The sequence below is a fragment of the Manis pentadactyla genome, chromosome 10 (assembly GCF_030020395.1).
Source record: "Manis pentadactyla isolate mManPen7 chromosome 10, mManPen7.hap1, whole genome shotgun sequence".
Classification (NCBI taxonomy): domain Eukaryota; kingdom Metazoa; phylum Chordata; class Mammalia; order Pholidota; family Manidae; genus Manis; species Manis pentadactyla.
In genome coordinates, this window is record NC_080028.1 from 126,353,270 (window position 1) to 126,380,659 (window position 27,390).

The 27,390-nt window shown below is 43.2% G+C and overlaps 1 protein-coding gene across 3 annotated transcripts in view; it reads right to left on the reverse strand.

Moving 5' to 3' along the window:
• Positions 1–27,390, reverse strand: part of CREBBP (CREB binding protein) — a 137,020-nt gene that overhangs the window by 12,815 nt on the left and 96,815 nt on the right. For all 3 annotated transcript variants that reach the window (XM_057487700.1, XM_057487699.1, XM_036920397.2), the window contains 7 exons: positions 26,547–26,736; positions 22,232–22,350; positions 21,862–22,101; positions 21,378–21,466; positions 16,035–16,115; positions 14,532–14,588; positions 270–347 (listed from right to left, as the gene is read on the reverse strand). In XM_057487700.1, coding sequence (XP_057343683.1) covers positions 270–347; positions 14,532–14,588; positions 16,035–16,115; positions 21,378–21,466; positions 21,862–22,101; positions 22,232–22,350; positions 26,547–26,736 — 854 coding nt within the window. The remainder of the gene's footprint in view (positions 1–269; positions 348–14,531; positions 14,589–16,034; positions 16,116–21,377; positions 21,467–21,861; positions 22,102–22,231; positions 22,351–26,546; positions 26,737–27,390) is intronic.

Below are 27,390 nucleotides of genomic sequence, written 5' to 3' on the forward strand. Positions count from 1 at the left end.
CCAGATTATATCAAACAGTGTTATGTTGCCAAACCAGTGAAACCCAGCATTAGAACACTCTGTTGGCACTTTAAATCATTATACAAAAGTGAAGAGGCAGCCTGCTTTGATTCCACAATTCCTAAAACTGGCAAACACTTGAGACTTAAATTTAGAACCCACTACTGTCGATGTGACGATGAATGGCACGTGGTGGCGGCAGCAGGCACTTCCCTCCCCTGTCTGCAGAGTGCGGTCCCCCTTTCCTGAGTTCACAGGAAACCACTCACCCGGAAGGCCAAATGATATCATAGTGGAGCACACAAATCTGATGCATCTTCCGGCCACACTCCTTGCAGTCCACAAAACTAGAAGACAAAGACAGCACACTGTAATGCACAGGGAGGGCACAGCACCATCGCCTGCGAGCGCTTGTGTCCGGTTCACCCTTGGACGCCTGATCAGTTCCAGGATCTGCAGCACCAACGCAGCTGCTCATCGATTCAGCCGTATTTAAAACGCATCAGTTTGGTATTTTCTACTGGAAAAGCAGACTTGCTCTGCTTTGGACAAATGCCTCATTCCTCTCCTCCCCATCTCCTTTGCAACCAGAAATGAAACTTTACTTTTAAAAATTGCTGAGAAAGGTCTATTTTACAGGCCAGTATTTCCAGTATTACTACACAAATTCAAGACCAATGCTTGCACTAGGTGATCATAAATGCCTAAACTTGACTTCAGCAGAGAACAACACTTTCAGAATTACAAACACTTGTTCTTAAGCCTAAGCAGGAAGCATCTGCTCTGAGTCAGTCACAAAGGTGGGATGTGCCAAGCTGACTGATAGATGGTGGCTTTTAGTCAAATACACATCGGAGAGCAGGGGGCGCATCGCCAGGCCTCCCGTGGCTTACCTGGGCTCCTCACTGCCAACACGCTGGAAGGTCAAGACCTTCCCTTTTCTCAGCTGCTCTGACTGCCACCACAGCTTACATCCCAGGGAGGGTTTGAGGGACTGGAAAGCACAATCCACCCAAACTCCTGGGTTCAGGCTCTTCCAGCCCTGGCTGCTGAGCCCCAGGACCCGACACATGTTCTCACTAGTGTCTGCTTAGTCTCTGGCCTCTGATCTTTCCCCTGCCCTTGCTGAGCAAGCTTTCAACCACAGATGGAGCCTGACCCTGTTTCTCTAGTCCTGTTCTCTTGGAGGAGAAAAGAACACGCGTGTGCAGAAGTGAGCACAGCAGCAGCAGCCCCTCAGAGCGCTGCCTCCCCCGTCTTCTCCCCCAGTGGCCTGCCCCCTGCCCCCCTCAAGCACTACATCACCCCCCACCCCCAGTTCCTGCTGAGGCCTCGAGACTGGGGCTCATCCCTGAGGGTGAGAATTTTAAGTCAGCAGGCAACAAGCCTCCAAACACACACCACTCTCAACTCTGCCCTCATGACTTTTTAAGAAAGGAACAATGTCAAAAACATATTCTAGATCCCTTTCTATCAATTTTGAATTTCAACCCCTCCCACCTCCTACCTGCTGTCACCCAGCTGGCTGGCCCCCTGCTTTCTGTGCACACGTTCACCTAAGCTGCCCCTAGCTGGCCTTTCCTCACTCCCACGGCGTGGCCTCTTCTACCACAGTCCTCCCTAGATCAGACTCCACCTCCTGCCCCAGCTGCGAATCTCAGTCTCCTAACTAGTCTCCCTACCAGGGAGCAAGTTTTTCTCCTGGTGAATCTACCTCATAGATCCAGGGCGATCTTTCCACACCAGAAACCAACAGTGTCCTTCAAACCTCCGCAGTCACATAGGAGGAAATCTGTGTGTCCAAGAACAGCGCGAGTGGCCCTCGACAGGATGCCCTCTGCCCACTGCTCGTCTCCTGGGGCTTGGGCTCAGTCCATATTCTCTACCTACTAACCAGTGAGCTCCCCTGTAGTGCCACACAATGTCCCATGTTCTTTCACCCCCTTATATCTAGGATGCTCTGCCCCTCCCTCAACACCTGCTTCCACATGAGCGTCACCTTGTCCAAGATGCCACTCTGCCCAGAACAGGGCCCCTCGCCTTTGGACCACTTTCCTGCCTCCTGCCGTCTATGCTGCGAACTACCTGTTTTTCCTACTAGAAGACAAACAGCTGAAGGACAGGGTCCCCCTTTATTCCTGTGTGCATTCCCCACCTCCTAGCACCTCATGTTTCCATGTATATATCTTGAAAAGTGAATAAAAATCTGAAAATATGGAAAATTGTTCAGGGGAGAACATAATAACATGAACAGGAAGATGGACAAACAATGCACTGGTCATTAAAGACACAGGTCCCCACAAACCAGGCACTTTGCTAAGGCTCCATCTCTGGTAGCCAATGTGCCCCCTGCCTGGGCACTGCTAGTAGGAGACATTAGAAGTTCCCAAAGCAAAGCTAGGTTTCAAAAATGAAGCCTGGGTGGAAAGTCTGTGTCTTCCCCTGTGGCAAGCAGCCTCCTGGAACTGGGGTAGGGGCTCAGGGAGGGGAGGACTTGATTCTCAGCTCCCGATGCACCGCAACCACAGCCACATGTCTGCTAGAGTCTGTGCTCACCAGGCAGCCCTAGGTGGGCATGCACCACAGCGACAGCACGCAGTGGGCATCTTCACACACTGGGGCACCCTCAGGACTCCGCTCTGGGGACCTGGGAGAGGGCCCCACGCTACAGGAACTCTGAAAACTCGGAAACCCCTTCAGGGGCTATTACAAGGCAAACTCTGCATATGCAGCATTCTATTTGATCACTGGAGAAAAGTATTTGACAACAGTCTTTGAAAACACACCACAGTGGAAAGAACATACACCAGGGTGTCCATTCTTTATAGAAAGTGGTTTCTAAGACATTTTCCTTTCTGAAATTTCCTTTTAAGTGATTCTAGTACTAGTCTGGCAAATATCCCTGCCTTTGGTTCACAGTGACTAGCATCTTAAAGACATCAGTGACCAAGTAATTAGAGAGGTTCTAACACAGCCCAAATTGGCTCAATCTTAACATTGTTACAGTTCAGTAACCAGAAAGCACGCCAGAGAGACATACATGTTTTGTGTGAGTTAAAAAGAATCTGTGAGGGAGAGGGGCGGAAGATGGCGGCGTGAGTAGAGCAGCGGAAATCTCCTCCCAAAACAACATATATCTATGAAAATATAACAAAGACAACCCTTCCTAGAATAAAGACCAGAGGACACAGGACAATATCCAGACCACATCCGCACCTGAGAGAACCCAGCGCCTCGCGAAGGGGGTAAGATACAAGCCCCGGCCCCGCGGGAGCCGAGCGCCCCTCCCCCCAGCTCCCGGCGGGAGAAGAGCAGGCAGAGCGGGAGGGAGACGGAGCACAGGGCTGCAGAGCGCCCAGCCCCCGCCATCCGGGCCAGAGTGTAGGGCGCTCGATACTGGGAAAACAGGGCAGCAAGAACAGTGAGCAGGCACTGGAGGCCGGGCGACAGAGGACATAAGAAAAGCGCGCGACCATTTTTCTTTCTTTTTTTGCTCTTTTGTTTTGGCGAGCGCTTTTTGGAAGTCTTAAAGGGACAGGGACCCCAATACTAGGGAAACAGGGCAGCAAGACTGGTGAGCAGAGGCCTGAGGCTGGCACAGGAGAATAAAGAAAAACGAACGACCTTTTTTTTTAATTAAAAAAATTTCTTTTTTTTTTTTTTAATTTAAATTTTTTTTTCTTTTTTCTTTTTTTTTTTTTGGTGGGCGTTGTTTTGTTTTGGCGGGTGCTTTTTGGAAGTCTTAAAGGGGCAGGGCGGGTCACTTAATCCAGAGGTAGGGAATCCGGGATCTCTGGGCACCCTAACCCCTGGGCTGCAGGGAGCAAGGAGGCCCCTTACGGAGATAAATAGCCTCCCAGCAGCTCCTGCTCCAACGCGACTCCACCACTTTGGAGTAGCTGCCCGAGCCAGGCCACGCCCACAGCAACAGCGGAGATTAACTCCATAGCAACCGGGCAGGAAGCAGAAACCCTGTCTGCGCGCAGCTGCGCAGCACAAGCCACTAGAGGCCGCTGTTCTCCCAGGAGAGGAGGGCCACAAACCAACAAGAAAGGAAGTCCTTCCAGCCGTCACTCGTCCCAGCTCTGCAGACTATTCCTATCACCATGAAAAGGCAAAGCTACAGGCAGACAAAGATCACAGAGACAACACCAGAGAAGGAGACAGACCTAACCAGTCTTCCTGAAAAAGAATTCAAAATAAGAATCATAAACATGCTGACAGAGATGCAGAGAAATACGCAAGACAAATGGGATGAAGTCCGGAAGGAGATCACAGATGCCAGAAAGGAGATCGCAGAAATGAAACAAACTCTGGAAGGGTTTATAAGCAGAATGGATAGGATGCAAGAGGCCTTTGATGGAATTGAAATCAGAGAACAGGAACGCATAGAAGCTGACATAGAGAGAGACAAAAGGATCTCCAGGAATGAAACAATATTAAGAGAACTGTGTGACCAATCCAAAAGGAACAATATCCGTATTATAGGGGTCCCAGAAGAAGAAGAGAGAGGAAAAGAGATGGAAAGTATCTTAGAAGAAATAATTGCTGAAAACTTCCCCAAACTGGGGGAGGAAATAATCAACAGACCACGGAAATACACAGAACCCCCAACAGAAAGGATCCAAGGAGGACAACACCAAGACACATAATAATTAAAATGGCAAAGATCAAGGACAAGGAAAGAGTTTTAAAGGCAGCTAGAGAGAAAAAGGTCACCTATAAAGGAAAACCCATCAGGCTAACATCAGACTTCTCGACAGAAACCCTACAGGCCAGAAGGGAATGGCATGATACATTTAATACAATGAAACAGAAGGGCCTTGAACCAAGGATACTGTATCCAGCATGACTATCATTCAAATATGACGGTGGGATTAAACAATTCCCAGACAAACAAAAGCTGAGGGAATCTGCTTCCCACAAACCACCTCTACAGAACATCTTACAGGGACTGCTCTAGATGGGAGCACTCCTAGAAAGAGCACAGCACAAAACACCCAATATATGAAGAATCGAGGAGGAGGAACAAGAAGGGAGAGAAGAAAAGAATCTCCAGACAGTGTATATAACAGCTCAATAAGCGAGCTAAGTTAGGCCGTAAGATACTAAACAGGCTAACCTTGAATCTTTGGTAACCACGAATTTAAAGCCTGCAATGGCAATAAGTACATATCTTTCAATAGTCACCCTAAATGTTAATGGGTTGAATGCACCAATCAAAAGACACAGAGTAACAGAATGGATAAAAAAGCAAGACCCATCTATATGCTGCTTACAAGAAACTCACCTCAAACACAAAGACATGTACAGACTAAAAGTCAAGGGATGGAAAAACATATTTCAAGCAAACAACAGTGAGAAGAAAGCAGGGGTTGCAGTACTAATATCAGACAAAATAGACTTCAAAACAAAGAAAGTAACAAGAGATAAAGAAGGACACTACATAATGATAAAGGGCTCAGTCAAACAAGAGGATATAACCATTCTAAATATATATGCACCCAACACAGGAGCACCAGCACATGTGAAACAAATACTAACAGAACTAAAGGGGGATATAGACTGCAATGCATTCATTCTAGGAGACTTCAACACACCACTCACCCCAAAGGATAGATCCACTGGGCAGAAAATAAGTAAGGACACGGAAGCACTGAACAACACAGTAGAGCAGATGGACCTAATAGACATCTATAGAACTCTACATCCAAAAGCAGCAGGATACACATTCTTCTCAAGTGCACATGGAACATTCTCCAGAATAGACCACATACTAGGCCACAAAAAGAGCCTCAGAAAATTCCAAAAGATTGAAATCCTACCAACCAACTTTTCAGACCACAAAGGCATAAAACTAGAAATAAACTGTACAAAGAAAGCAAAGAGGCTCACAAACACATGGAGGCTTAACAACACGCTCCTAAATAATCAATGTATCAATCACCAAATCAAAATGGAGATCCAGCAATATATGGAAACAAATGACAACAACAACACTAAGCCCCAACTTCTGTGGGACGCAACGAAAGCAGTCTTAAGAGGAAAGTATATAGCAATCCAAGCATATTTAAAAAAGGAAGAATAATCCCAAGTGAATGGTCTAATGTCACAATTATCGAAATTGGAAAAAGAAGAACAGATGAGGCCTAAGGTCAGCAGAAGGAGGGACATAATAAAGATCAGAGAAGAAATAAATAAAATTGAGAAGAATAAAACAATAGCAAAAATCAATGAAACCAAGAGCTGGTTCTTCGAGAAAATAAACAAAATAGATAAGCCTCCAGCCAGACTTATTAAGAAGAAAAGAGAGTCAACACAAGTCAACAGTATCAGAAACGAGAAAGGAAAAATCACGACGGACCCCACAGAAATACAAAGAATTATTAGAGAATACTATGAAAACCTATATGCTAACAAGCTGGGAAACCTAGGAGAAATGGACAACTTCCTAGAAAAATACAACCTTCCAAGACTGACCCAGAAAGAAACAGAAAATCTAAACAGACCAATTACCAGCAACGAAATTGAAGCGGTAATCAAAAAACTACCAAAGAACAAAACCCCCGGGCCAGATGGATTTACCTCGGAATTTTATCAGACATACAGGGAAGACATAATACCCATTCTCCTTAAAGTTTTCCAAAAAATAGAGGAGGAGGGGATACTCCCAAACTCATTCTATGAAGCTAACATCACCCTAATACCAAAACCAGGCAAAGACCCCACCAAAAAAGAAAACTACAGACCAATATCCCTGATGAACGTAGATGCAAAAATACTCAACAAAATATTAGCAAACCGAATTCAAAAATACATCAAAAGGATCACACACCATGACCAAGTGGGATTCATCCCAGGGATGCAAGGATGGTACAACATTCGAAAGTCCATCAACATCATCCACCACATCAACAAAAAGAAAGACAAAAACCACATGATCATCTCCATAGATGCTGAAAAAGCATTTGACAAAGTTCAACATCCATTCATGTTAAAAACTCTCAGCAAAATGGGAATAGAGGGCAAGTACCTCAACATAATAAAGGCCATCTATGATAAACCCACAGCCAACATTATATTGAACAGCGAGAAGCTGAAAGCATTTCCGCTGAGATCGGGAACTAGACAGGGATGCCCACTCTCTCCACTGTTATTTAACATAGTACTGGAGGTCCTAGCCACGGCAATCAGACAAAACAAAGAAATACAAGGAATCCAGATTGGTAAAGAAGAAGTTAAACTGTCACTATTTGCAGATGACATGATACTGTACATAAAAAACCCTAAAGACTCCACCCGAAAACTACTAGAACTGATATCGGAATACAGCAAAGTTGCAGGATACAAAATTAACACACAGAAATCTGTGGCTTTCCTATATACTAACAATGAACCAACAGAGAGAGAAATCAGGAAAACAACTCCATTCACAATTGCATCAAAAAAAATAAAATACCTAAGAATAAACCTAACCAAAGAAGTGAAAGACTTATACTCTGAAAACTACAAGTCACTCTTAAGAGAAATTAAAGGGGACACTAACAGATGGAAACTCATCCCATGCTCGTGGTTAGGAAGAATTAATATCGTCAAAATGGCCATCCTGCCCAAAGCAATATACAGATTTGATGCAATCCCTATGAAACTACCAGCAACATTCTTCAATGAACTGGAACAAATAATTCAAAAATTCATATGGAAACACCAAAGACCCCAAATAGCCAAAGCAATCCTGAGAAAGAAGAATAAAGTAGGGGGGATCTCACTCCACAACTTCAAGCTCTATTATAAAGCCATAGTACTCAAGACAATTTGGTACTGGCACAAGAGCAGAGTCACAGACCAATGGGACAGACTAGAGAGTCCAGACATTAACCCAGACATATATGGTCAATTAATATTTGATAAAGGAGCCATGGACATACAATGGCGAAATGACAGTCCCTTCAACAGATGGTGCTGGCAAAACTGGACAGCTACATGTAGGAGAATGAAACTGGACCATTGTCTAACCCCATATACAAAAGTAAACTCCAAGTGGATCAAAGACCTGAATGTAAGCCATGAAACCATTAAACTCTTGGAAGAAAACATAGGCAAAAACCTTTTAGACATAAACATGAGTGACCTCTTCTTGAACATATCTCCCCGGGCAAGGAAAAACAACAGCAAAAATGAGTAAGTGGGACTATATTAAGCTGAAAAGCTTCTGTACAGCAAAAGACACCATCAATAGAACAAAAAGGATCCCTACAGTATGGGAGAATATATTTGAAAATGACACATCCGATAAAGGCTTGACGTCCAGAATATATAAAGAGCTCACACACCTCAATAAACAAAAAACAAATAACCCAATTAAAAAATGGGCAGAGGAACTGAACAGACAGTTCTCCAAAAAAGAAATACAGATGGCCAACAGACACATGAAAAGATGCTCCACATCGCTAATTATCAGAGAAATGCAAATTAAAACTACAATGAGGTATCACCTCACACCAGTAAGGATGGCTGCCATCCAAAAGACAAACAACAACAAATGTTGGCGAGGCTGTGGAGCAAGGGGAACCCTCCTACACTGCTGGTGGGAATGTAAGTTAGTTCAACCATTGTGGAAAGCAGTATGGAGGTACATCAAAATGCTCAAAACAGACTTACCATTTGACCCAGGAATTGCACTCCTAGGAATTTACCCTAAGAATGCAGCAATCAAGTATGAGAAAGATCAGTGCACCCCTATGTTTATCGCAGCACTATTTACAATAGCCAAGAATTGGAAGCAACCTAAATGTCCATCGACAGATGAATGGATAAAGAAGATGTGGTACATATACACAATGGAATACTACTCAGCCATAAGAAAAGGGCAAATCCTACCATTTGCAGCAACATGGATGGAGCTGGAGGGTATTATGCTCAGTGAAACAAGCCAAGGGAGAAAGAGAAATACCAAATGATTTCACTTATCTGTGGAATATAAGAACAAAGGAAAAACTGAAGGAACAAAACAGCACCAGAATCACAGAACTCAAGAATGGACTAACAGGTACCAAAGGGAAAGGGACTGGGGAGGATGGGTGGGTAGGGAGGGATAAGGGGGGGGGGAAGTAGGGGGGTATTAAGATTAGCATGCATGCGGGGGTAGGAGAAAAGGGAGGGCTGTACAACACAGAGAAGGCAAGTAGTGATTCTATAACATTTTGCTATGCTGATGGACAGTGACTGTAAAGGGGTTTATAGGGGAGACCTGGTATAGGGGAGAGCCTAGTAAACATAATATTCGTCATGTAAGTGTAGATTAGTGATACCAAAAACAAAACAAAACAAAAAAAAAAAAGGGGCAGTTCCTGTGTGGTAACCTCCAATGAGTTCTACACAAGGGTAAAAAGGGCATATAAAAGTGTAGGCAAAGGGTCTGTTTGCGTTTACACAGAAGATCAAAGCCTAATTGGGCTACCCCGAAAATGAACTAAGATACGATATGAAAGAGAACTTCCAACACCAGCACTCTCTGGAAGACTCATGCCAGAAGATGATCATCAAAAAACCCCAACAAAGATCCACACACTGCTACAGCTGTAGATGCACTCATCCCACCAGCTCCTGGACTTGCCATGGGAATGAAGGAGATTATCTAAGCTGGCCTGTGCATACAGTAAAACAACAAATTTGACTGGATCTATACTGTTGGAACTCAACCAAGAATTAGGAGAAGTGCAAATTGTAGTGCTCCAAAATCTTACAACTACAGACTATTTACTGTTAAAAGAACATAAGGGATGTGAACATTCCCCAGGAACGGTTGTTTTAATTTGTCTGATTTCTCTCAGACTGTTCAAGTTCAGTTGGACAATATCCACCATATCATAGATAAGTTTTCACAAATGCCTAAGGTGCCTTAATGGTTTTCTTGGTTTCACTGGAGATGGCTGGTAATTACAGATATGCTTTGGTTATGTAACTATACTCCTATTATGTTAATGTGTGTGTGCAATTTAAGTAGTAGCTTAAAACCTATACATGCTGAAGTTACTCTACAAGAAGATATGTCAAAGAAATAATCAATCTTCCCATGTTTTCTTCCGCCTGCTACTTCTATAGCTTTTCTTCTTCCTGCCTAATTACAACCCTTAAATAGATTTCGTGCCTCATATCAAATTTACCGAGTATCATAATTCTTCCAAGTGGTAAAGATACCTCAAGACAAATGCTGGGCATAGAAGCTACAGGGCATAAATATGCAAAAAATAAAAAGCTAACCATTTCAAACAATAAGGCTTCTCTCTCACTTACCAACTTTACATTCCCCTGTATGGCCCCGGAAGATGACTGGTTAGCCAGAGACAGGTAAGATCCCTCAAGGGAGGAACAACCTAAGACAGGCACAGTCGCAGGGGGGTCATCAGGTGAGAAATTGGGGATCAACAGAGGTGAGGCTTAGAACCTCACCCCCCCTGTTCTGAGAGAAATCTTCTGCATATGTGGATGTTTTATTGCCCTGGTCTAGCTTGGATTAACACATAGTCTACAGGCACACACCTGATCATCTACATTTGCTCTCTTACAACACTAAACTATGTTTTCTACCTTTATCTTGTATCTACCTACCACTTCAGCATTTTATTAAAAATAATAATAATAAAGAGAGAAATGTGGTATCCACATATAAATCAAGTATAAAAACCAAATGAGTATTCATATTTGAACTGACTGTTTAGAGTTCATAATGCATGAGCAAAACCGAAAGTTTCTGTGATGACTGCCCTTGTACTGTTCACTATGTAACTTATTCATCATGTAAGAATTTGTTCTCCATGTAAGAACTTGTTTGTTATGCCTCAGAAGATTGGAGACTGATGAAAATTAGGCTTGGGATTAATGATTGTGCATTGAGCATTGACTCCCCTATACAGAATTTTATTGTCGTTAACAACCATTTGATCAATAAATATGAGAGACGCCCTCACAAAAAAAAAAAAAAAAAAAGGACAGACTTCCAGTGGTAAAATAAGTAAGTAACCGGGATGTAATGTATAGCATAAGGAATATAGTCAAGATATTGTAACAGCTTGGTAGGGTGATAGCTGGAACCCAGAATTATGTATATAAATGTTTTATCACTGTGTTGTACACTTGAAACTAATGTAATGTAATACTGTGCGTCAACTACCCTTCAATAAAAAATAATTATCTAAAAAAAATAAAAATAAAAATAAATAAAAAATAAAAGTTAAAAAAAAAAAAAAAGAATCCGTGAGGGGCGGAGCCAAGATCGCGGTGTGAGTAGAGCAGCGGAAATCTCCTCCCAAAACCATATATGCTTCTGAAAATACAACAAATACAACTCTTCTTAAAAGAGAGACCAGAAGACGCAGGACAACAGCCAGGCTACATCTATACCTGCGAGAACCCAGCACCTTGCGAAGGGGGTAAGATACCAGCCATGACCTGGCGGGACCCGAGCGCCCCACACCTCAGCTCCCGGTGGGAGGAGAGGAGTCGGAGCGGAGAGGGGGAGGGAGCCCAGGACTGCTAAACACCCAGCCCTAGCCATCCGCACCGGAGCAGAGAGACACAGTGCGTGGGGTGCTGGAAACTAGGGAAACAGGACAGTAAGACCTGTGAGCAGGTCCCCACAGCCGGTGCATCCAGGACAAAGAAAAGCGAGTGCTTTTTGAAAGTCTTAAAGGGACAGGGACCTAAAGGGACAGGGACCCCACAGCTGGACGGAAGCATCCCGCAACACTTAGCCCAGCAGCTGGGAATCCCAGGGAACTCTGGGTGCCCCAACCCCCTGGGCGGCAGCACAGCTCGGAGGCCCCTCATGGAGATAAACGGCCTCCTACCCGTTTCCCCTCTGATGCAGCAATGTCATATTGGAGAAGCAGCCTGAGGCTGGCCATGCCCACAGCAACCTTGGAGCTCCAAAGCAGGCAGGCTAGAATCAGACCCCATCTGCGCGCAGCTGCCCAGCACAAGCTGCTAGGGGTCTCTGTTCTCCCAGGAGAGGAAGGCCACAAAACAGCAAGAAGGGACATTCTCCCAGCCAACACACGCGCCAGCTCCCTACCACTACCTCTATCGCCATGAAAAGGCAGAAGAATTTGATACAGACCAGACTATCCCAGACATCCTCCCCTGACAAGGAATCTGGGGAGATAGACCTAACCAATCTCCCTGAAAAAGAATTCAAAATAAAGGTCATAACCATGCTGATGGAGCTGCAGAGAAATATGCAAAAGCTAAGGGATGATGTCTGGAAGGAGATTACAGAATTGAAACAATCTCTGGAAGGATTTATAAGTAGAATGGATAAGATGCAAGGGGCCACTAATGGAATAGAAACCAGAGAACAGGAACGCAGAGAAGCTGATGCAGAGAAAGATAAAAGGATCTCCAGGAATGAAACAATATTAAGAGAACTGTGTGACCAATCCAAAAGGAACAATATCTGTATTATAGGGGTCCCAGAAGAAGAAGAGAGAGGAAAAGGGATGGAAAGTATTTTAGAAGAAATAATTGCTGAAAAATTCCCCAAACTGGGGGAGGAAATAGTTGCTCAGACCACGGAAGTACACAGAACTCCCAACAGAAGGGACCCAAGGAGGACAACACCAAGACACATAATAATGAAAATGACAAAGACCAAGGACAAGGACAGAGTTTTAAAGGCAGCTAGAGAGAGGAAAAAGGTCACCTACAAAGGAAAACCCATCAGGCTATCATCAGACTTCTCAACAGAAACCTTACAGGTCAGAAGAGAACGGCATGATATATTTAATGCAATGACACAGAGGGGCCTTGAACCAAGAATACTGTATCCAGCACAATTATCATTTAAATATGAAGGAGGGATTAAACAATTCCCAGACAAGCAAAAGTTGAGGGAATTTGCCTCCCACAAACCACCTCTACAGGGTATGTTAGAGGGACTGCTCTAGATGGGAGCACTCCTAAGGCTAAATAGATGTCACCAGAGAAAATAAAATCACAACAAAGAAAGCAGACCAACCAAATACTAACTAAAGGCAAAAAATAAAATCAACTACCCACAAAAGCAGTTAAAGGAAACACAAAAGAGCACAGAATAAAACAACCAACATATAAAGAATGGAGGAGGAGGAATAAGAAGGGAGAGAAATAAAGAATCACCAGACAGTGTTTATATAGCTCAATAAGCGAGTCAAGTTAGACAGTAAGATACAAAGAAGATAACCTTGAACCTTTGGTAACCACGAATCTAAAGCCTGCAATGGCAATAAGTACATATCTTTCAATAATCACCCTAAATGTTAATGGACTGAATGCACCAATCAAAAGACACAGAGTAATTGAATGGATAAAAAAGCAAGACCCATCTCTATGCTGCTTACAAGAGACTCACCTCAAACCCAAAGACATGCACAGACTAAAAGCCAAGGGATGGAAAAAGATATTTCATGCAAACAGGGGGAAAAAAGCAGGTGTTGCAGTACTAGTATCAGACAAAATAGACCTCAAAACAAAGAAAGTAACAAAAGATAAAGAAGGACATTACATAATGATAAAGGGCTCAGTCCAACAGGAGGATATAACCATTATAAATATATATGCACCCAACACAGGAGCACCAACATATGTGAAACAAATACTAACAGAACTAAAGGAGGAAAGAGAATGCAATGCATTCATTTTAGGTGACTTCGACACGCCACTCACTCCAAAGGACAGATCCACTGGACAGAAAATAAGTAAGGACACAGAGGCACTGAACAACACACTAGAACAGATGGACCTAACAGACATCTATAGAACTCTACACCCAAAAGCCACTATTTACAATAGCCAAGAAATGGAAGCAACCTAAGTGTCCATCAGTACATGAATGGATAAAGATGTGGTACATAGACCCAATGGAATATTATTCAGCCATAAGAAGAAAACAAATCCTACCATTTGCAACAACATGGATGGAGCTAGAGTGTATTATGCTCAGTGAAATAAGCCAGGTGAAGAAAGACAAATACCAAATGATTTCACTCATATGTGGAGTATACGAACAAAGAAAAACTGAAGGAACAGAACAGCAGCAGAATCACAGAACCCAAGAATGGACTAACAGTTACCAAAGGGAAAGGGACTGGGGAGGATGGGAGGGAAGAGAGGGATAAGGGTGTGGAAAAAGAAAGGGGGTATTATGATTAGCATGTATAATGTGGGGGGGGGCATGGGGAGGGCTGTGCAGCACAGAGAAGACAAGTAGTGACTCTACAACATCTTACTATGCTGATGGACAGTGACTGTAATGGGGATTGTGGGGAGAATTTGGTGAAGGGGGAACCCTAGTAAACATAATGTTCTTCATGTAATTGTAGATTAATGATAACAACAAAAAAAGAAGTATCTGTATCTGAAATAACTTAACACACAAAATTCCATCCAGGATAATTTATTTCTAACATCTTCTCCCACAATCCAATTATAAGGAGAAACTTTCCTAATCTGAAACTAAAATCTTTAAGTCAGAAAAGAAATAGCTATATACTCACGGTTCAGGATCTAAGGTATCATTTTTCTTCTTTTCAAACTGATCCTTTGAAATTGTCCTTGTTTTTTTATTTAAAAAAAAAAGGAAAAATATTAATTAATTAAATTTAACTGTTGAGTATAAACTATAGGGTCTTTGGAATATTATTTTGTAACTAGCTCTTCAAATAAAAAGAAAATGTTGGTCAACTGAAATCTCAAGTATGATGGCATGAACATGTACAATTCAATTCCACAGAAAAGCACTACTATTTATTTTTTCTCTATCTTCCTTGGAATATTTCCTCCTAGCTATCATCAGAATTTATAAAATTTAATTAAGACTAGTCAAAATATGAGGATAAAATTGTTCATTTCAAATCAAATCTATCTATATGGTGAATGGCTTCCGAATTTGACCAACACTGGTGTAACCCATTCTAATCACAATATTCCCTCAGTGACACAAGGTCAGCACCTACATAGGGGCGTTATTCTTAAGAGCTGAGTATTTGGCTTCAACTTCCCTTTTGTTATGACCAGTGCATGTGTGAGTTACTTCTGATTCTCAGGATTATAAAATCTAAATATTAATCACACAACTGGACCAAAGCATTAGGACGAAAAGGGATATAAAAATGAATTGCGTGTGGAGTTTCTGTCCCTTTGGCTTGAATGTCTCATAGGTGGTGAAGGTTTGTTCTGCGTTTGTGTGAAGTAAACCTGGGCTACAGAGTGAGCGTCCTGGGAAGCCTTCTTGCCTTGGGAGGACAGTCACACTGGTGACTTCCCAGCATGGCAGGAATCATGGCAGAGGCAGCAGAAAAGACCAAACTGCAAACCGTTGGCGGTCCTGGACAGATACAGTGGCCGGCAGGGTGTTAGGTTTCTATCTCAAATGTATATATATGCTGACCATCCAAGTTGTGGCTTTGCTTTTGCTTACCACATTCTGACCACTAAAGGTAACTCCAACAAGATAAACACCAGGGAGAAAGAGGTGAACTCAGTGAAGGAATGAATGAACCAACTCATGTCTGCACTAGCAGCTAGTGAGCAAGTCAAACCTCCAGTAAGGAAGGACACACACTCACACTTTGGAATATCTCACTATCTGCCTTGGGGTAACTCTACACCCTAAGGGATGGAAGTTGGTATGGGGTGGGTACACAAGACTCAGTTCTTGCTACAGCCAGTTCTGTCAATTGGATTACTTGGTGTTTCAGGTATAACTAAGAATTTACCATTTCCCCAAATGGGGGCGGGCAGCCACTAGGAAAAAGCAAGTGTTTGAAAAGAAGAGATGGAGCAGGGTCAAGAGTGACCCCTGACTACGTGGGGGCTGTAGCATCATAGTCCTAATTAGAGGGAGGTATGGAGGTGGCTCTGGTGTTCAGCTCAAACAGCTACATTCTAAAGTATGAATGGGGGCAAAGTCAATATAAAAACTGTGCTACACCCAAGTCAAACCAGTGGTGATGCTTCCCCTTTAATCATGGACAAGAGGACAGAAGGAGAATACTTACGTCTGGGGCTGTGAAGGGTCGTCACCCAGGGTGACATTCTCCCCCTGGATCTCTGTGAAACACTTCTCACAGAAGTGATACCTGTCAGCAAGAAGGCCATACTTGGGTGAACTGGTCCATCATAACACACAGCCACCCAAGCAACGAAGCCACCAATCAGAGCAGGGCAGATCACCACGACGAAGGGGGGGCGTTGTTGGTTGATTGATGGGTCAGTGAGGACAATGGAAGGCACAGGGGCAGGTGGGGAGGGTAGGATTAGAGAACAGGGAAGGGAACAAATAGCACAGACAGAAAGGTAAGACGCAAACACGGAGACAACACAGAGCAGAAAGCCAAGGCAAAGCATTGATTAGCATTCGGTCTCATTGCACACATCACAGGCCATCATCACTAACAATGACTGGGCTCAGTCCAGCTCCAAGATGCAGATGTTTGCAAGGAGTAGTTAATACTATACTTGCAAGGAGCCTAAATTTAGGAGTTTGAATTTCATTATTACTTAGAGAAAATCAAATGTAACTCCAGGGTTTGAGATGGAAAAATTTTACTTTGAACACAACAGTCTGACAAAAGGCCTTTTAAAAAAACAATTTAAATGAAATAGCTTTTTATTTTTCAAAATAGAGAATTTATGCTTGACAGCAATTAAGAGATTGTATTTCCAGTATTAAGCCAGATCTTTAAAGGTATGAAAATGTTGAGCACCCAGAACTGGTTTTAATTTTTTCCTGTTATTTTCTCATGTTGATCATTTAAATTGGGTTATATACAAATGAAACCAAATCCATATTCTAGACAAACATTTAACAGAAATGCAATCGGGGTCAAAGACTTTCCAGCCATTTATCAATAAGAATATACAGAGAAAAAACTGTGATATATTGTATAAACAATACAATATATGTAAATCCATGAACAATCTTAAAAAAGACTTTAAAAATTCAGTTCTAAGCTTTGATTTTAACTTTTTGGTCCTGGAACCAATCATTCATCAATCTGAGATACTCAGTGATTTGACTGCTCTGACTTGGTGACAATCCAAGTTAAGCAAATTTAGATAGTTAATCTTTAAAGCACAATCTGCATTTGAGAAATTATCCATCACCCCAATTTCTTGTACAATAACACAGAGCCTGGGCTCAAGCTATTAAATAAGAACAATTAAAATAGACTATTAAATGTTTGGAAAGGACATGAAGGAGAAATCAACGGAAGTGCAGGCTGATGCTGCCTACAACAGAACGGGCACACAGGGATGCTGTAAAAATCAACAAGCTGGATGAAGGTGAATCATACAAGCAAAAAGGACGAGTGTAAGATAGCAACAGCAGCACAATCAGATGTGGTTTTAGTGCTCAAAACTATGTCTACGAGATGCCAAGAGGATTAGTGTTAAAGACACTGTGACAGGACTTGGGCACCACAGACCCGCCAAGCGCAGGAGGAGATGCGGAGACTTGCAGTGTCACTCACGCACGCACACACAGCTGCAAGCAACCGGGGTGCTGGCCACTGTGTCTTCATTACCACTAAGCAGGTCCCCCACAAGTTCTAATTCTGATCTTAATTAAACACATTGAGCATTTTATCTGCTTTATTTCACTGACCAAACATGTACAGTAAATTAAAAGCATAAAATTTTAGAGCATGCACACATCTCAAGATTATCCAATTCTTCAGTTTGTCGATAAGGAACATGACAGATTCACTGTGGGTAGCAACTGGATTAATGAAAGTTTTTTGCTGGGACCAGTTTGTTTAGGACTAATTCAATCAATAGATTCTGTCAAGATTAAAAACTGACCAGGAACAAACAGATTAACTATGCTGTTTTTTTTTGCTTTGGAGAAAAAATTTATCTTTTGTTCTGAATAAACTCCAGCAATACTCTGGTTATTGACTATTTTGTAAATGTTCTCAGGGAGTCTTGATATCATGTAGTGAGGAGAATTTCCACACCTAGGAGGCATGAGTGTCACCCGCAAGAAAGAAGCAAAGTACAGCAACAGCAAGCCAATTCAGGAGCACCAGAGCAACACGCAAAAAGATACCCATCACGCCAAACACTTTCCTTTTAGACATACAACTTGAAATTGAGCGTTTCAGTTCCTTTTATGGCCAAACATACAGCCCCCACGGGCTAGCAAGAAGAGGACCCCTCAACAGATTTTGAAATGAGATTGCCACATGATTACATGTGAGCCTAAATGGTTTTGAAATCTTGGACAAATTCTTAGCTTTTATTCAAGCAGGACATCAAGCCCAGCCACATCCAGGAAACAAACTCCATAAACCCAACATTTTCCAGTGGAGGAACCTGGCCCAGAATGAAGCATTTGATGGTTGAATGGCAGGCCCTGGAGCGGCTGCAGAAACCTACTCTCTCTTGTGTGTGGGCAACTCCCACCCCTGAAGAGCCTTAGGGTCAGGAACTGGGAGGGACAGAGAGTTAACACTCCCTAGCACCTGTCCCAAAGCAATGCCAGAGACACTGGAGAGCCGAGAACCTGTTCAGGTTTAAGAAAGGGAAGGGAAGACCCAGGTCTCACATCAGTGCCCTTCTGAGAACTGACAACAGCCCTTAGAAGGCGTGCAGGTGTGCATGTAGTCAAGGGGGCTGACAACCACCCTGGCAACTGGCGGGTGACAGATGTTAATGCCAGACTGCCCCTACCTTACCTCGTCTGAACATTGCCCACCCTGGAAACACAAAAGGCTCAGAAGTTCACTTTTCAATCTTAAGAGCCTGGCTGACATTCTGCCTCAGGTGAAGGAAGCAGTTTGATGAATATGGAATTGCAAAGAAGAAATACTTTACATAATCTGATGATGATGAACATCTGGGTACCTAAGTTAGCACAATGTAACTGCACAGTTTATCTGTAAGGGTAATTTAACATATGGAGTAAATTTTCAAATGCAGATTGTTTTAAGTACCATATCAGTATATATAAATTAACTGGGGTACCCACAGATAATATCTATTAACTAGAAAATCTACAGAACAGTTTTCCCAACATGAGCTTTTCAAATTCCAAGCATGATAACAAGTGAAAATGTAATCATATGGTAGTTTATATATTAGTTTTTTCACTTGTTCAAATTGTTTGTAGGATTTTCTTTTGTTCTAAGTGCCTGAACAGTTTAGGATGTAAGTGTCAAAGTAATTATTCAGAGGAACACCACGGTGTTCATAAATGGTCAAAGTTGAAAATAAAACTGTATAAGCAGTTACAATGTCCATTGTAGAATTAGGCCACACTTTTCTTAGAATTACATGTTAATCTAAGAAATTATGAGTACAGCATTCTAGAAAGCACAGCTCATGAGATTAAGCTGAGGAGTGGTATGTCTACACTTAAAAAATGTACCATTAGTAAAACATAACTTTCCTTAGGTTTCTACTCTAAAGAAAAACAGATGATTTTCATTCACTAAAAATGAAATTCTACATAGAAATAAAATTGGACATTTTAGAACTTTCAAAATAATCCTATGTTTGTACTCCATCAACAACCTCTTCTTAAGAGGACAACAGGGCAGCCTGATCCTATTTATTCATTTAACTTTAACTGTTCTCAGCTTAAACATGGCCAAAGTCTGTGCAATTCAGCAAAGGCAGGGCCCCCACGGACTCAGGAACAGCGCTACAATGCACAGGCCCCAAACAGCAGAAACTGCGGCAAGCCGTTTGCTGCTGCTTCTTCTAGACCCAGACTGTGTCGGGCATCCAGTAGGAGGGGCATTTTTCAGGGTATGGTTAATTTAAACCTGTTCTTTTAAATTTTCATAATTTTATTTTGTTTGGCAGCTAACAGTTTACAAACTGAATTCCTATTCATTATTTCCTAGGTCATGGACAACAAAGGCTATCAGGGAAGGTGTTCTGTGCCCACAGCATGGACAAGAGAGGGCGCTAAAGGCCGTGGGGCTTAGGACTGTGAAGGGAGAGGTCAGAACTTACAGAACACCTGCCACCAGGGGACACACCCTGCTACAAAGTGGCCTTGTCTTTTAAACCTTGTCTTAAAATGCTTATTGACAGAAGGGAAGCTAGCACCAAAATTTAATGCTAACAGTGGAATATGCGCCCCAGCACCAGCACTGCCCTGCGCCCAACGGCACCAGGACACATGAGCTGGGCAACGCTTGGATCCTTTTCCCAACATATTTTTAGGTCAACAGTTCTTTATGTTGAAGGAAGCTACTATACCTTGAATATGACATTAAAAAAATAACTGAACTAATTAAAAAAAAACATAACTGGAAGGTAATTTCAAAATTCCAAATTATTCAGGCCTGTGCACATACCACTGAACAAGTAAGAAAAACCCCTCTATTGCCTTCAAAATATTAGAACATATGTAATTACTACACACAAAGGAGATCAAGATAATCAAAACATCAACTCCTAATGTTAATACTTAATACTTGAACGTAAAGACAAAGAACAGGCACAAAGCTCCACCTTGACCACAAATTTAGCGGCTGACTCATAAAATGTAGACAATGTAACTGGAATCTGACCAGGATTTACAACCTGGGCTCCAAGACATAGGGCCCTCATGCTGTGGTAACGTGTGGCCACCTGAAGCGATGGATACAAATAAACCTCATCTGTACAAGGACCCCCAAACTTGGTAAGTTGTATTTGTGTGGGGAACTGATGACAAAAAACACTATTTTCATTCTCCCTCTACTTAATATAGGAGATTTACTCTTTAGAATCTCCCCACATTTCAAGAGAATGGCAAATATTTCTCAAGCAAACCTACTACTCCCAAAACCTTGCAAAGGCCATTTTACAGTAGGAGAGTTAGCCTTGAATTCAGTAAGGGCACCAGATTGTGTCCTCATTCTTCATTGTGTTACTAATTTTAAAAAGTCTATAAAAACAAAAGTTTTTATTTGTTTAATGAATTAGCACCAATGCAAATCTTTCTATCAGACCCTTCAGGCCAAATTATCTAGGCAAATTATAGGAGGAAAAGTAAAATACAATGTTTCAACTTTATTGGTATTTTAAGAAAGACCTGTCCTCTTTATTAGAGTAACTCTCAACTCTAGCTAGCCTCTTCTTTGGTTACATTTTAGAAAGACGGACCACGGCTTAAGGACCAGATGTACCTGATCCGAGCAGTGCAGCAAGCAGTTTTGAGCTTGAAGTTTTATACTGTGAAAGCATGCTTGGGCCTGAGTGACCAAGAAATACTAAAATTGTGGCCCTTTTCTTTGGCACTTCAGGAAAGAAAGAATGTACCCAGGCTACCATCAGGTGAGCATGCCTTGGCCGAAGACCGTCCTTCTGTCCTGGCACTGAGGGAACTGCTGGAGGCTTACCTGTTCTGGTAGCTGTAGTAGGCAGCATCGCGAGGAATTGTGCACAGCTGCTTCCCGTAGCAGCACAAAGTCTGGGGGGAAAACTCATACTGCAAAAGTAAAGGAGAAATTACTAAAAATATATCCCATTCACTATCAGGTAATATTCTAGTCCACAGTGAAGTTAGATTCAGCTAGTACAAGAGAGAGTTTTCTAACAATTTTCATAGCTATTTAAAGGCATTTTTGGTTACAATGTGACAGAATTAGTGTCTAAGAAACATGGAGAGATGGCAGTGCTTCCCCAAGCCCCTCCCCAGTGAGCACCCTTGGCTGTGATCACCTGCCACACTGCCTCAGGCAGGCAGCCGTTTCTACTAGACTCCAAACTGTGGGTGCTTCCCAGCACGCAGGTATGGCCAGTGTCCAGTCTATCACATGATAATACCCTTCCCAAGTGGATTAATGAGGGAAGTTCATTTTCCAGTAAAAGTTTAAACTGTACCTTGCGTCCACAGCAATATCCAAGGGACTGCATGACAGGGTCAATCTCTTGCTCAAAGACCTCTGCAAGTTTACTGCAAAACTTATAGACCCGGGATGTTTTACGATTGTACAGCCAGGCGTTGTTGAACATGAGCCAGACATCATCCACATACTGCCAGGGCTCTTGGTACTGCCCTGTATCCAGCTTCCGCTTGATGGTGGAAAGGTCCATGGGATTCTTCACGATGTCAAAATAATCCTTAAAGACAAAACCATCTCAGTCTAGTGGGTCCCCAAAACGCCAACACCAGCCTTACCTGGCAGCTTTCTCTTACCGTGGATATGCATTAGTTACCCTAGTGAAGTTGTGTTTTTACTCTATAACTTACTGGAATTCCTAGGAGCTGGGGATCTACTGGCTGCCGGAAAGGCAAGGACTCTGGATCCTGGCGGTACAGCGCTTCCAGGGTTGGCATAAGAGCCTGGCGTAACTCTTCCGGCTTAAAGACTGCAGTTAGAAAACATCAGGAAACCACACTGTTTATAAGGCACTCAGAGCCCTTCCGTCACCCTTCACGTGGAAGCCAGGGCCCAGCTGTGGTGCTTCCACTCACCACAGGGTCCACGGACATTCTAAAGCTATGATTCAGGACTTTGAACGACACAGTGACACTAGGATTTTTAAAAACTGCATCCATGAATCATGGTAAAATGAGGCAAAACATCGCACTGACAAGTTTGCTTCTTCAATGAAAGGATTTTCAGTGTTAAAAATGTGTTGGAATAGAAAATGAAGCTTACTCCCAAATCTGCTTCACTGATCCAGTGTGTGGTAATAAAGCCCAGGGAAAGGGACCTCTCCTTCTCTGAGGACATTTTTCTGTCCTTGGTTGAAGTAAACTCAGACCACCTGAGACCCAAGTATTACCACTTCACAAAGTATACAGTAATGGAACTACGAAAACAAGGATGCTTCCCAAATTCTGTGCTGTTCCCTCCCACACTCACCAAAGCCCACTTCCCCAGCTCCCTGCCACCCCACTCTTCCTGCACTTTCTGTCATCACCAAGCAAGGATAAACATCGGCTGCCAGGTACGCTCAACACGGGCCTTTACACACAACCCAGGAGAGCTGTAAACCGGTGCAGGGCAGGCGGGGCCCAGCGGCCGCAGAGGCAGGGCGGCCCAGCCTGCCTCGCTCACACACACCCCTGCAGAGAGCGACCAGAGGCAAGCACAGCACAGGGGTCGGATGGCTTAGGCTCTAAGTGATGTGAGGTTTTTTTTTGTGTGCTATGAAAAGATTTTTTACTCTTTACAACCGATAATGTGGTGAGCTGTAATTTAAAAATCAGATTAAAATACTGTAAATATTGAAAGTTCCAGGTGGGAAGTGGCATCTTGGGAATGTATTGGGAGATGGACATGGTACAGAGAAGGTTCCTGAGAGCTCACTGCTGTCAGAGCCAGGGCCGCCTGGGTGCCCTGACTGACCTCCTCCTCTCAAGGGCTCCTGGCTGCTGGAGACCTGGGACAAGGGCCACCGGTCAGCGGGCCACAAGACATCCTGCTGCGGGGCTGCCCAGCAGACGCTCCCCTCCGGGAGCAGAGGCCCAGCCCAGTGCGCAGAGGGGCCCTGCGGAAGCCTCAGGCCCTCTACTCCTTTTCCTCTATGTTGTTTTTACAGAGATAAAGTAGCATTTGGTTTTCTATGAATAACCTTTTATAAGAAAACAGTTCTTTAGTTAATCAATAGCTTTTTCATTCTTCTAGACCGGGGGTCAACTAACTCTGACCCACAGCCCCAATCTGGCCAGCTGCCTGCCCTTTTACAGCCTGTGAGCTAAGAGTTGTTGTAACATTTTTTTAATAAGTGGGAAAACAGAAAAGAATGTTATGTCATGGTACATGGAAATTACACAAAATCAAATTTTAGTCTCCAAAAATAAAGACTTATTAGAATACAGCCATCGTCATTTGTTTACAAACTGTCTACAGCTGTTCTCGCACTACAAAGCACAGTTGAGTAGCTGCAACAGAGATGTTACGGCACGCAAAGCCTGAAGTAGTTACTATCTATCTGGCGCTTTACAGAATAAGTCTCCTGACCACTGCTCCAAACTTTATCTCCCTAGTGGCAATCAAAAGTGATGTGGCTTCATATGCGTTTCACTTTGGTTGATCGCTCATTCATTCATTACACACATTTGTTTAATACCTATTCCCAGGAAAAAGCATTTTCAAACTCCTGTTCTTAACCACCAATTAATGTAGTAAGACTCCAATTCAGAAGTGAGAGTCAGAAGTTGTATTTGAAAGAAGTTCTATGTTACTGATCAGTGTGCGTGTTCGGAGCAAGTCACTGCACTTCTCTGGCCTCAAAGCACCCTCCATACAGCCAAGATGGTACACCATGTCAGTGGCCTGGAAGCACGGGTCACTGATGCCCTGGAAACCTCATGTGGCAGCTGCTGGCCATACGTTGTGACTTAAAACTGAATGAATAAAATTAAAAGTTCACTTCTCAGTCACACTGGTCATATTTTATGTGCTCAGGAGCCCCATGAGGCTGGTGACTACAGTAATGCAGAGCACAGATACGTTAATATCCCCTTATTGCAGAAAGTTCTAGCACTGCTCTAGGCCCTTGTTTGGGTCTGTGAAATCAGATTTATTTCCATAATATAAAATGATTTTCATGGTAAACTGAGTTGTTATTTGCCTTTTGCACTGTGCTGACAATTCACACAGACAGGGCGAGAACAACGGGGAGTAACACCCCTGGGGCAGCTCCGCTGAGGCTGCTCATGCAGCAGAAAAACGCCAGCTGCACTTAAAAAGACCCTGGGTGAAGCAGCAAAAATCACCATTCTCATATCTCAACCGTGTGCTACACATCTTCTCTTCTGTGTGACCAACGGGGGAGCTGGCTCACAGTCTGTGAGTGGCACACAATGGCCTTCTCAACAGAAAGCACCTGTGTGAGTGTGGAGCTGAGCAGTGAGGTCGCTGCTTTTCTTCATCAATATACCACGCTGGGCAGGGTGGCTGCCAGACTAGCTGCGGTTACTCAGGTCTTGGTGTGTGGCAGATCTGTTCTCAAAAATGAGCAAAGTAGGCCAGTTCCTTCAAGGACAACTGACAGGACTTGGTGCCAAAGATAACAATAGGATGTGTGTCAAAAATTAGAAATTTCAAAAACTTGTATCTGCCACACGAGCTTGACAGCTTCTCAAAATTTATAAGGCTTTGGGGAAGAGATTCATGGTGATACTAATGAATGTGATCTTTAAAAATACTGTGGAGTGAAGCATGCAGACATTTGGACAATCTGCATAGCTCAGTAAGCCAAATTCCCAGATGACCGTCTGGGTTATAAAAATAATCATGCAAGGGCAAAAAACCCTTCAGACTACAAGACAAAGGGACTCCTATGTCATAGGATATGAAAAAGTCAGTGCTGTGGGTTCACATCTCACACTGCAACTGATTTTTTAAGAACCCTCCACTTGTTGAGCTTTGGTATAGTACCAAAACAGAACCCCAGTTTTCTGAAAAGGCTATTATTACTCTTCTGTTTACCAACTAACTTACTTTAGTGGGGCTGGGGTCTCTTCATTTACTTCAACCAAACACACCAGCACCAAGTGAAAGTAGAGGCAGGTACAAGACTCCAGTTGTGCTCTCGTAACTCTGAGCCTCAAAACAATGCCACTGCTCTAATTATATTTGTTTTGGATAACTTATTTTTCACAAAAATGTATTATTTATGGGTACCGTGTAACAGACTATTTTTAAATGAATCAATAAATATTTAAAAAATTTCTATGAGCGTCACTAGTGACAGATAATTCACAAAAACAAAAACTCTCTGGAGTCCTCAGTTTTCAGGAGTATAAAAGAGGTCTGAGACCAAAAATTTGAGAACTGCTATACCCCATGATCTCCAGGGTCCTGCCCAATGGCACAACTATACACTATTAGCAGTAAGCATTTCTCAACCATCTTTCTCAGATGCACCACACCTGCAGCCCTTAACTTCCTGAGCCCTGGCACACACTTCCAAGGGTCCCCTGAAAGTTTTTTTCCATACCGTATTTATCATCGCTGGTACTGTGGACACATCTGAAGTGGGTTCTATCCAACTCCACCATGAGGCTGGCTCACCCTGCACATCTCAGAATCCAAAGCATCTTCCCCCACCCACCCTGCTTCCTGCCGCACGCCCGCTCACTCTGGGCATCTGTCTGCTGTCTGTATCAGCAGAAGCCCGTGAGCTCCGGTGTGCGCCTGCATGGTGATTTCCCTGACATCATGGCTTTCGGTCCTCTTCCCACGTAAAACCACTGGTAGCTGTTCACACCTTGCTGAGTAAGGCCCAAGGGTTTAACCAGCTTAAGGACTCAGATGCACTTTCTACTCTAGTCCCACAGCGAATGACATCTCAGAAGACAGATCAGCCCCTGGGCTGGCCCCTCATAGCCACGGCTTATTCTTCATTCCTACCATAAACCCTGCAAGTTTCCAGACTGGAGTCCAGCTGGTTACCACCATTTCTGAAGAGGTAAACTCAGGGAATGGTAGGCAAGAAAGATAAAAGGGGAGCTAGAGTTATTTTTCCACTTTAGCTTTTACTCCACACTGTGGGGTCACAACTCAATGGAAAGGCAGCACAGTTCTAAAGTTCAAGGAAACACGACCTACTTTTTTTGCGTGGCTGGGAGGGAGATGCCGACTGAGAGGCAGTCCCATTTGTACTGCTCTCCTCTTCTTCTTTAGCTTCTGCTTTCACTTCAGGTTTCTTTTCCTCCACTTCCATCGGTTCTGATTTCTGCTCTACTGTGTCTGTTTCCTCTTTAACTTGAGAAGATCCTTGCAAATCCTCTTCCATCATCTTGAGAAAAGCAGTATTATAGGTAAGCATCTGTGACTACCAAAGACCTTTATTCTAACTCAGCCATATTGGAGGGTTCTTAAAAACCTCCCTAGTCAGAGGTATAGTTGTCAGCCCTTCTCTCTTGCACAAGAAGGAATGGGCATTTGGTGTCAGCTGAGTCACTTTAACATAGCACAAATGTGATTGTAGTCCCCACTTAAAATGGTTTACCCGCTAGACTGCTGGAAAAATTGTGCATGCACACCTGTCTCTTCTACTACATGCTCAAGTAGTTTTACATACAGGTATTTCTAGTTTGGAACAACAATCTCCCTGAAAATTGGGGCAGGTTTCAGAAACCAAACTGCTCAGAGGGCCAGGCAAGTGCAGTAAATGGCCGCAGCAGGGAGGAGTGCAGGCCGGCGAGCCAGCGCCACCAGGCCCCATCTACAGGCCGCAGCTGGTGCTCCTGTCCAGACGGCCGCCCCGGAGCACTACAAGCACAATGTAACAGAGCCTTCCAGTTTTTAAGAAAAGCCAAAAATCGAGTTTTATTTGTAATTTCCTGTTTCAAAAAATACTGTGTGGGCCAAACAAAATACACTTACAAGCCCAATTTAGCCCACAGTCTGCCAGTTTTTAACTTCTGCCATACATTAATTAGCAAGTGAG